Genomic DNA, 12,252 nt, shown 5'->3' with positions numbered 1-12,252 from the left:
CGAGGAACTGTCTATAATTTAAAAGCAAGTCAAGTTTCCCTGGTGAGAGCTAGAGAGACATCTGTATGGATTCATTTTACAAGCAGAACTAGGTGTAATTCCCTGCATCTTATGTTCTACATGAAACCTTTAACTCTAGGCACCTGTTCCAAAGACCAATACTACCAGTATATGACATCTGCAACACTTGCCCAGAGTTTACTCAGAAAAACAATGTATTTACAGCACATTGAACTGGATTTCTGCTGTAGAAGCGTTAGTGTTTTCTATGCATTAAGTATTATGTATCAAAGATAGAGATAATATTAACATGCAATGCAAAAGTACATTTCAAACAAAAACACAAAATATGTAGTAAATCTGTGAAAGTTCTCATTTATCCAGGTCGTGGTACAGTTAAAACCTTGCCTGTTGACGAGGTTAAAACAGTGGTACCTGGTGATACATCAGTTAGAGAAAAAAGCAAACCTCAGATGGCGGAAGAAAGCAGTGTCCTCCAGTTTACAATTTAAAAACATATTTTAAAAACAAATAAAAAAAATTTGGCTGAAGCTCTCCCTTTGTGAACTGCTTGGATCCCAATACACACAAAAAGAAGTAACAATCTTTTGTACATAGCATTAGTTAGACCTCATCCTGAATATGCACTTCAGTTTTGGCCATCAGTTCACAATGATGTTGTCCCACTATACCACAGCTGAAACCCTCTCCTTTTGCACTGCTCTCATTTAGACGTGACCCAGGTTATGCCACTTTCCTCAAGAAAAAAAAAAAAAAGATAAAATCTTACCCTTCAACACACCATTAGTAAGAACTCATCCTGAATATGCAGTTCAGTTTTTAGGCACCAGTTCAAAATAAAAGGATATTGTCTCTCCCCACCACATCTGTCTCCTCCTGTGACGATTCAGGTGATAAGGATAATATCTCCTCTCCTTCTTCCTAGGGTTGGCCAGCACAAGGTGGGTTCCATCACTCAGCACTGTCTACCGTGATGTCCGTCCCTCCAGCCTGTTGGGAAGGTCTGTGCCTTCCCCAGATCTGAGTCTGCTGGCCACACTCCTATGTCAGTATGTAGCGTTGCAGTCCTCTCCTGTGCACACCATACAGAACATATCGATAGATCATACTCAGACTACATCTCCCAATAGGCAGAGTGTGGGATGACATCATGACTCCTCCTTTCATGGACTGTGCAATAGCTTAGCCAATAGGAGAGTTAGCTAGACATCCAATGACACTCACGAATATGAGAATGGGCAGTGTGCCCAGGGATAGAACCGGAAGTGGATACTGTTGCATTTGTGAGGCAATGCAGAACACGTCCCTGGAAGCAGAACTGGTGCTTAGGGGAGTGAATCCTGCAAACAGGTCAGTGTTTATAATGTAGAGTATGGTGTCAGGTTTTATAGACCAGTCCATACCCTGACACCATACTGTACATTATATACAGACCAGTCTTGTGCCCTGACACTGTACCGTACAGTACATTATATACAGACTGGTCTTCAACCCTGTAGCCTCCTCCATTAGTCGTGTGTGGGAAACTGAGTCTGACGCTTTTGCAAAATCCAAGTATACTATACCCACAGCCACTCCTTTTTGTCGTTTTTGCTTTCCTCCTCATAAAAAGAAATATGGAATTGTTTTTTTTGGCAAAAACGCATCTATGTGGTATTTTAATAAACTATCTTCACAACTATAGAAGTTAAACTAACATGTCTGTAATTACTTGACAGACTTTAAACCCTTTTTAACTATAGGCACCACATTGGCCTTACACCAATGTAATGGTACTATGCCAGTCATTAAAGAGTCCATAAAGTTAGAAACAATGGCTTTGAAATGACAGAGCACAATCATTTTTGGACACATGGGTGTATGCCATCTGGTCCCCGGTGCTTTATTCCTCTGGTGCTTAGATACTGCAATGTTCTGCTTTCCTCTCCCAGCTGGATACCATGTTTTCAGCCTTGCGGTCTTATACCCATGTTCCTAAAGGGAATCCTTTCCAATATTAACATCACCCTGGTATGCTATAATAAACGTGTAATTTTGGTATTCTAACACTAGTATTGATATCTATGTTCTGGATGTTTATGTATATTTTTATCATTATTATCTATGCCACTATACTCAAGAAGAAGCAGGTATTTACGAAGAAGCTAGTTGAGAACATCCATCCATTCTTCACTAGCTGCAGTTCTGAATCAATATTGCCAAATTTAAGATGTGTTGAATAGTAATAGCTATGTAGGTGTTGGATCAGGTAATTATGCATGGTTTTGTTTGGGTGATTGCAAGATTTTTAAATTTTTGTTCACTTTTATTTTTAATCAATGAAATAAAATGTTTTTATAAATATTTGTGTCAAGTTGGGCTACCTTAAAAAACTCTTTTTTTCCCATACTTTCATATAATTGTCTACCATTTGCTACCTCCCCTCGGTAACAATCGATAACAAAACGGTCATATAGAGCTCTGGTCATGCAATTTCTAACTCTTTACAGCCGAGCCCTGCCCTTCATGTTTCAGGTGGCTATTTTTCATTTTTATGTCACTTCCCACTATATAGCTTTGAAAGTTTCTAAAAGACCCCCAAAAACAAATATTTTTGGAAAGCCCAGTACCAGTAGAATTAAAACATGGCTGTCAGGTTAAAGTGATAGTGAGCCCTTATAGATCGTAACTCAGGTTTTCTCAGGGCACAGACTTTAAGCCTCAGCCTGCTTCTTCACCAGGTTACTTGATGGTGAGGATGGACTTGCAGCAAGATGGAACCAGGGCGGTACAGACAAAGAATACACATAGTAGTAGGCAAACAGGAAATAAGAGAACTGGGAAGTTGCTCAGGGAACGCGGGCTGAAAATGTCTTATACAGGGAAGGAAACTGGGAGGCAGGCAAGGAAGTGATGGAAGATAAATATAAACCCACAGAATAGTAGGCAACACCCATAGGTGAGCACAGAAGCCAAACTACACATGTGAATGAGATCACAGGTCTGGGAGAAGCACTGCAGCAAAGAGGTAAGAGTTACACAGGCAGGAAAAAAGGTGCCATACAGTATTCTCTTTCTTCACTATGTCCACCTCTGTCCAATGTCCTATATAACCCTAACCCACCGGTTTCTATGGGTGTATGATGCCCTGGGCGCAGGCTAATATATTTAAACTTTTCCATCTTGTACATCCAGTTACTCACAAAGTGCACTCCTTTAACTCCATTTCTTCAAGAAACATATACCCAGATGTGATTTTTACTTTTACCTTCGAATTTAACCGCCTCCCGCCTGCCATTTAAGATAATTATGGGCGCAAGGCGGTTCTCTTGATCTGGGAGGGCGTCATCCCACTCAAACTGCGCATGCGCGGCTCTGGGGGCACGCAGCGCGGTGATCATAAATGGGTTCATCTTCTAGTTCGTCCCATTTATCTTTAACAATTTGAAAGAATTTGGGAATCGACAACCAAATCATCACACTGTCTGGTGCAGAAAGAGACAACTTACAAAATACTTTCTCACAACCCGACTTTGTCATAATCTTGCTAGAAATGTCTTGACAGTATAGGCTCTCTATAGCAGATCTTTTAGCTATGCCGCCGCACCCAGCCCTTTTGGACATGTGTTTCAAATATTCTTTGAGGTATTGGGAATTTCCTCTCCCCCTGATCCGCTCTATTGTTTTATTAGGTTTAACTTTTCCTGGGACTTCCAAACACTTTAAGAAATTGATACTACATATTTTGGTCACTGCTAGAAGAGCTGTTTCCTCACGTTGGCTCTTCACTAATGCACTCTCTTTTACTCAACGTCTGAGTGTCATTGAAGATGTTAGGAGAATATGGTACCTCACAGTTCTGACGGATAACACTTTATTGCACTTTAACAAAATCTGGGACGATTGGGACCACAGTGAATGTAGTTTAACCCCCTTCAGTCTGTTCCGGGATAACAGGACTTGTATTTTTTAACAATATTTTCTCATCTTTTCTTTTCTATGAATGTATTACTAGGTTTATTTACTACTTATTTGCCACTGTAGTCTTCTTTACACAGCACTGGCTCTAGACATCTTCCGCATACATTGGCCTGGAGTAGAAAGAGCCACTAAGGTCAAAATACGACTTGATTTTGATTTATATTCAAAGCCAATCCCAGGTCAAATCAAGATTGGATAAAAAACTGTGATGCAACCCATGAAACACTTGTGAGGAAGAATTCTCTAGCTTCACACCAAGAAATGAAAATTTTCAAGTTCTGTAAATCTTCCCAGAAGTCAATGGAAAGTCATGGGTATATGTAGAGAAGGGGCTGGGATAGCAGAGGCAAATGTCACAGGAAAGGCTGGTAGCTTAATCCTCTGGCCTAATGTCTGGTAGCACTAGAGATGTAAAATGTCCAGAAATTTTGAAGCTATGAGAAAAAAAAAATTTTTTCCCTGTATTTTTTGGGGAAAAATGGAAATTTTTGGTAGAATTTTCAAACATTTGCATGGAGTAGTTTTATAAATTGAAAAGAGGCTTGCTCAATGATGTCTTCATGGCAAACCATATGATGGTCTTAATAATTTAAAAGCTTCCTGCCAATATGCATTTTCAATTATTGACAATGCTGATCCAGAAGCATATACTGCTCTTGCGAGACCTTGATCAAGGTTCTCCTGATTTCAGGTGTCACTTTATCTATGAATGAAGATATGTATTTTTTGAGAAGGTGTGGTTTGCAACACTTGCAAACCAAGTTAAATTACTTGAAGATACTGCTGTGAAGAAACACTTTGTGATGATCCAGAAGCAGCAGAAAGTGTTTCTGGACTGAGAACTCTGGACAGAAAAGCTACTTGCACTTTCATGATCGTCTTCATCATTTCATTCCATAAAGTATTTTTTTCATGTCTTTAGGGCACCACTGGCATGCAAGGATGTGCTTTGTCATTCTTGTAGCATTTGGAAAATATTTTTTCCCTCACAATATTTTCAAATTACAGCTTTGCACTCAGCAGAAATTGCACTGTGGTAATGTCTCCAAACTCTAACTGTTGGTCTCACCATTTTACTGAGCAAAGGAAAACAAAAACAAATTTACTGAGCAGACGATATGCTGTGAAACATTATGCTGTGATGGCAGAGAACATTCGTAGGAAACATTTAAAAGGTTATAAAAATAAACAAATTTGTCAGATAAATTTACCCTACTATCATCTACTGTATCCCAACAATGACCCAACTGTAGGAGGTACAAGAGGTAGCCCACAAGAAAACTAAACTGCAGTCTTTCCTCTGCAGTGCCTTTATAGTGGCAGAAATGCACATTTCTCTTGTTTGAGAACTGCACTGAGAAAAACAGTGTTGCTTAAATTGTATCCCAGGATTTGCTTGTCTTCAGCTGAGAGAACTTGCAATAATTTAAGACTTTACATAAAGTCCCAGAAAACTTAAAAGTCTTCATGTTATACAGTTTGAATACCATGTCATAGATTCATTGTAAAAGAACATATTCAAACACAAAAAACGGCTTTGGGAAAAAAAAACGAAAAACATATTTCCCCAATTTTTCCATTTTTTCCCAGGCCTTCCCATCTCTTGGCAGCACAGTTCTCCTTGTGCCAGAGGATTAAGCTACCAGCTGCTTGCCTGCCAATCTCTGAAGAAGACCAGCAGATTACCTGTGGAACTCTTTATCCGGGAGCCATTACACCAGGGACACCAATACCACCAGTGACATGCTTTTATTTCTTCAAATGCAGTGAGTGCATTATTCTTCTTTCTTTTTATTTTTAATAAACAGACTACATTTATATGGGTGCAGACTCTTCTGTTTATACTTATAGGCGGCTTCAACAGCCATGTCATTAAAATAAAAACCAGCGACTGCAAGAAGAATGGAAGATTAGACCTTGCAGCTGAAGGTCAGATTGATCCGGAACAACCCCAGGGTCAATCACTGCAATATTCACAATGTTGTAATACCAATTATTCCTGGTCTAGGAGAAAGTGTTGGCGATGGATGAATTGGGGGAACAAGGGATGCATCATGGGACTGAAGGAAGCATCAGGAGAGCGGAGGAGGCATTGTGGGAGCAATTGAGCTACCTCTCTAGCATAAGCTCATGGTCACTACAGTAAGTGCAACTGCAACTTGGCCAGCCTGTTGCAAGCAATTCTGCTCTGATATAACTCTTACCTTTGGGTCAGTAAAAGGGTTAGTTCCTAGCATTATTATCTATATACAGTACAGCGTTGATTCACACAAATGGAGGTTATTAATAAATGTATTATTAAAACAGAACTAAAGGCTCAAAAAGTATCATAGTTCCAATGGTCGGATGCCTGCAACGTCCTTCGATGGCTCCAGCATCTTCTCAGGTTCTTCTGGGTGACGTTCTTTGGCCATTTAGATTGGCTCCTGCGGGATAACGTCCCGCATGGTGGAAATGCATGCATCCCAGCAAACTGGCAGTGTGCAGCTCAGTGTACATTCTGCAGAGATTGCATGTCTCTTCTGCAATAAAAAGCCTGCCTGTTCGCAATTGCTTACTTTTTACAGTTAGTTCCACTTTAATGATGACCTACATGCTCTGTGATGAACTGATGGCGCACAAATTTTAAAGCACAAGCTATGTAATAGCAAAAGGGACAAAGGGATAGCTGTAAAGCCTTGTTAAATAATTATGCTGCAAATCACTACTACACATGTGTATTTAAAAAAAAAATGTTTACCGATTTTGATTGTTTGGGCGACATACCACCATAGTCACAATCACTGGTTTCTGTAGGAATACAAAACATCTGAAGTTGTGCTTCTATCATTGCCAGTTGTGTAAGTTCTTCTGGTTCTGGAGTGTAGCCTTCACCAGGCAACAGCCAAAGGGAAACATTTTCCTATGAATACAATGCATTTTATATGAATTGAAAATGAAACAAAAAGGATTATAAAGGATAATGTGATATTTTGAATTTTTTTTATATTTGATCCACTGAACTGAACTGATAACAGCTATGGTGACATCCAAGGTTCTGATGCTGGTTATTAGAAATCTTGCACTGTTAAGATCAACTGTCCACACACTGCAATCACCAGAAATACCCCAAGCTCACTTGCATAGTGTGGTAGGTTAAAACTGTTTTTTAATAAAAGGGTGCAGAACATTTGGAGTTTAAGTGATGCCCTTCATTGGCTTCAATTTAAATTAAATTTAAAAAGGTTCCTTCCTCAGTCATTATACAATTGTATATGCAATGCCTGAGGAAGGAACCTGACTTTTTATGAAAAATTTTATAACTTATGTTAGCCAAATCAGGGTACTGCTTAAACGTAAAACTTTCCCAAGCAATGACTAACATGGAACAAGACTCCACTACTTAATAAAAAAGAATAAAAACGAGTGCGCATGCGCGGCCGGCGGGAAGAACATGTCCCGCTGAGGCTCCGTCTCCCCGTCGGGTGACAGTGCCTGGAAGCAGCGGGTCCCGGCCCGCAATACACAAGGAGGGGACCCGGTCCCCGTGGCAATCCTCCCAGGGTCTGATCCGCCCTGGTCTGAGGCGGATCCTCCGCGGCAAGTCGGAGAAATCCGACAAGGGACTCCGTCCCTGCAGTGAGCCGTCTATAGGCCCGCCCACCGCTGCCCACGCTACACGGAGGCAGAGGAGAGAGGAGAGAGAGCAGGGGGGGCTGAGATCAGAATAACAGCCCCCCCCATTAAAAGCTGCAATATGGTCAAAGGGGCACCCCGGCACCAGGTCCCCCCATCCACCAAAACCATCAAGGAGGCCCTGGCAAAGGCCTCCACAAAGATGGCCACCGCCCCAGCACGTGGAAGCAAGCAAGCAGCAGGGGCATATGCAGCCCTGCAGGATCCGCAGCCCAGCCATCCCTGCACATCTGAGGGTGAGTCTGACACTGAAACAGATGCCCCTGCACAAGCCCTGACGTCTGACCTTACAACCCCTGACCTGTTAACCCGCTTTGAACAAATGCTACACAAAGCTTTGAAGCAAACCTCGGACCGCATCACTGCCACACTGTCTAGGGAAATCCGTGAGCTAGGACAACGCACTGCGGACCTAGAACAGAGGGTGGATGGTCTTGACGCCTCACTTCAGACGCATACGGATGACCTTGATCTCCTGCGTGACGAAAACGCTACATTATTAACACGACTAGAGGACTTTGAAAACCGAGCACGGCGCTCAAATCTACGTATCCGTGGCCTTCCGGAAACGATCGTTGATGTTCAATCAACAATAACAGCTCTGTTCCAAGAGCTTGCCCCAGCTATCCCAATCGATAGATTGGAATTGGATAGAGTTCACAGGGCGTTAGCACCACGACGCACTGACGGTCCGCCACGTGACATTATAGCCAAGCTTCACTTTTTCCGTACCAAGGAGCAACTTCTACAAGCTGTCCGTAACGCAGAATCTCTACAGTTCCAAGGTCATACCTACCAATTATTCCAGGATCTATGCCCCACAACCATCGCCAAGCGCAGGGCTATGAAACCCCACCTACAAGTACTTCAACAACATGCAATGCAATACAATATAGGTGGAGCTTCCCTTTTGCAGTGCGATTCCGACACCAGTCACGGGATTACACCTGCAAGACTCCGGAGGACCTTTTAGACACCCTGCAGACCCTGCAACTACATCCCCCAGTGACGCCATCGGAGAGCACCAAGCGGAGGTCCACATCCAGCTCAAGTCCTTCCCCGCGCGTACAACTGATGGTCAATTCAACTTCCACAAGAGAGGGCGTTTTTCGTCTCCAGGCCTATCCTCACAAGATACCATGGACTGAACTGTGTCCCACGTTTATCCTTCTTTTTCCCCCCTATTTTTGCCGCACACACCATACAATATATTCTTTTGGTTATCATTATCATCACGGTTAACACCGTTAATATTCTCTCTCCCTCTACCCATTAAATCTTGGATTGCCCCACAACATGGGGATTGTTCTGCGCCCCCCCTCCTGGGTTCCATATTAGTTTATATCTGGGAGCCTAGGCTTTGACGGCATGCGATGTCGTACCCCGGCACCCATGAGGTTTCACTTGCACTATTAGTGCCGTCTGAGTCTGGGATGCCCTGATTTTTTCGAATGTCTTTTTTTTAATATACCTGTTTTTTCTACCAGGACCTTGCCATCATTTAGTAATTACATTGCTGTCATCCTTACGGTCCGCGTACCTGCACACTCCACCTTAGCCCCTGTGTTATTGGTTATTTAATAACACTTGGGCTACTGTTGCTCCCTAGATCACCCTGATCCAGAGTGTCCTTGGGAGCCCACCTTTTTTAGGCCTTAAATGGCCTCCTACACCCCTTCTTTCCTATTACCTCTCTCCTACCGTACCCCTCTTCCCTCCCTCCAACATGACTCCATGACCTTGCACAACATACTCCGCAACAATCTTATCCCCCGCAGTAATCGTCAGGCTCCACCCTGGGCGGTGATACCATGCTATCCAAACCACTATGCACTTTCCCCATGGGCTCGTTAAATGTCCTTACCCTGAATGTTCAGGGCCTCAATATCCCGCAGAAACGTAATAAGGCTTTCCAAACCTTCGCTACACTTAAAGCCCACGTGGTCTGTCTTCAGGAAACGCACTTTACTACCAACTCCACTCCTAAGTTTTTTGGTCCTCGATATCCTCAGGTCTATACAGCCTCTGCCACCGCCAAACGTAGGGGGGTACTGATTGCCTTCCATCACACAACACCTTTCACGCCATGCACCGAAATCAAAGACCCGGAGGGTCGTTACCTCCTGTTAGTAGGGCAACTCCTTGACGTAGATGTCACCATTGTTGCATACTATGCCCCAAACCAAGACCCTTTACCTTTCCTTTCACACATACTCTCGGTTATAGATCACCATAAACGCGGAACTTTAATTTAATTACTGTCCTGTAGCCCGAACCTTTTGGGATGAAATTTTCACCATGATATCTACATTTAGCACTATCACTATACGGCCCGACCCAACAACAGCCCTACTCAATCAATGCCCTCCTGACATCTCCAACTCGCAATTCAAGCTCCTTATGCAAGTCACGACAGCGGCTAAACAGGTTATAGCGAAGTCTTGGAAATCCCCTACCCTAAGTGTCGCGGCCGTCAAAACCAGAATAACACAAGCCATGATACACGCAAAAGTGGAAGCCACAGTTCTTGACACAATCCCTAAATTCCTGTGCATATGGAGCCCTTGGGTAGAGCGCTTCCTCCCGTCCAACTTTGACGAATCACTACTTCTCCCTTGAGTTCTGTACTGTACGCCAAGGATATGGTCAATAGCCCTTCGTGCGTAGCGCCTGATGTAAACTTGATGAATGTTCATGGAGTCATGGTTGTTGTTCTTTTTCCCCTTCCCCCCCCCTTCCGCCCCTGTCTGACCCCCTCAAAACTTCCCCCTATTTCTTTAATGCACTTGGGAGACATTGCTATGCTTGGCTGACACCATATTGTGATCTGTTGTTGATTTTTATTTACCTGTTTCCGTTGGAAATGTATAGGCATTAATGCCTTGACCCTCATTTATTTTATTATGTCCTACTGTCACTTTAATGCCTAGTATACATTAACGATGTCTCCTTGTTTGTGTCATTCCTGTTTATTGTTAATAAAATTGTTTGAACAAGAAAATAAAAAAGAATAAAAACAAATTATCATATGTAAAGATGTGATCACTTTGCATCACACTAAAATAACGTGAAGCATATCAGAGCATCATACTAAAATGTTCTACAGTTTGCAGGCTTAGACATATAAGAAACAAATCTAATCCTTTGTAATATTCCACGTGTACCATCATTATAAAACTAATACCTACATGCCTTTATTGGCAGCACCCTAGGTGGCTCTCCAATGTAAAGTGTGTGTCCATGAAAAAGGTTTTTGAACATACTTTTTAGCCTAGCAGTTTGTAAACATCAGTTACCTAGTAGAACAGGGGATAGGTAGACAATGCTAAAGCAAGAAAGTGACTGCCCTTCAGCCTAGGTTTATGGCATCTACGGTACTGCCTAAGATGCCCAGTGACACTGGTATTGTGGTTATCGGGAGACATGGCACAACAATTTTGTTGGTTTCAACTGTTGGTAACTAAAGGGGCAGACATTTTATGAGTGACCGTATGCTACTTGCTCTGATGGAGAAGGCATACTTGCCAAAAGTGGTGTTTTCTATGACCATGGTAGATGTCTATGGATTATATAAAGGGGAGGACCAGACAGAAGCATATGCTGCAGTCAAGGTAAAATATCTGGGGGGGTAAGGATTAGAACTTTGCTTATGTCTTGAACAAGAAAGAGGATGCATGAGTCTTACTTGAGCATGATCTCAAAAATAAGCCTTCTCTTTACTAAGGAGTGTATAAAATTCTAGTTCACAACCTTTATAATTTTCCCACCACAACTACTGCAATATTCTCGTAAGCTCCCCAAGGGCAAGGCCTGATGTGAATTTACAGTATGTGAAGGGCTACATAAATTGTCAGCACTACACAAGTTCACCATATGCATTTATTATTTTTTATTAGGAGCTTGTAAAGCATTGCACCCATAAGCAGATCGTGGGTGCAATGCGAGGGTTCTGCAGACTGTCAGTGTAAGCTGTCTGCTCATACAGGCAAGCAGTTACACAATGACAGGAACCATCAATGAACTACCTAGAATGCTCACCAGTGCTCTGATAGTTCATTGAAACTACAGGTTGTCAGCTGCAAAGGCTGACAGTAGTTGTAGTGTTCCCATTCACAGAACTCTGAATGAATCATGCGACTGGATGGGCGGAGCCCCGCACAGCCACTTTTAAAAAAAAATCGTGACAGTGAGTTGGGGAGAAGATCCCCGGCTCACTGTCAGCAGAGGTGGTGGATCGAGGAGAGGCTGCAGCAGTGGTAACATGTTACATGCTCCACCCTAAAAAAAAAAACTGGTGCAATATGTAACATGTTCCAAAAGCTGAACTGATGCTTTAACACTTTCACATCAGCAATCTTCCTCTACTAAAAACATAACGCTGTTTAATTTTTTTTTTATAGAACTATGTATAAATAATCATAGCTAGAGAGCTCGAATAACTTTTCACTCACTGTGGCATCATCATCACTACAGCCATCTTGAATATCTGCCAGTAGCTGTTCCAAACGCAGTTTTTCCTCATCCATGAAAAAGACATGAGACCCAGCTTCTTTAACTAACTGTAGGGAAAAAAAATCATTAAGGTTTCATTATTCT

The 12,252-nt window shown here is 42.3% G+C and overlaps 1 protein-coding gene across 1 annotated transcript in view; it reads right to left on the bottom strand.

Moving 5' to 3' along the window:
- The window catches only part of FSIP1 (fibrous sheath interacting protein 1), a 142,936-nt gene that overhangs the window by 27,679 nt on the left and 103,005 nt on the right, over nt 1–12,252 (bottom strand). The window contains exons 8-9 of the mRNA XM_089681490.1: nt 12,108–12,215; nt 6,722–6,883 (exon numbers count right to left, since the gene is read on the bottom strand). Coding sequence (XP_089537616.1) covers nt 6,722–6,883; nt 12,108–12,215 — 270 coding nt within the window. The remainder of the gene's footprint in view (nt 1–6,721; nt 6,884–12,107; nt 12,216–12,252) is intronic.

This window comes from Staurois parvus, unplaced genomic scaffold (assembly GCF_062004578.1).
Source record: "Staurois parvus isolate SC_StPar_1 unplaced genomic scaffold, SC_StPar_1.0 ptg000267l, whole genome shotgun sequence".
In the NCBI taxonomy this organism is placed as follows: Eukaryota; Metazoa; Chordata; class Amphibia; order Anura; family Ranidae; genus Staurois; species Staurois parvus.
The sequence above is the reverse complement of the archived record's forward strand: the minus strand, read 5'-3'. Positions and strand labels throughout refer to the sequence as shown.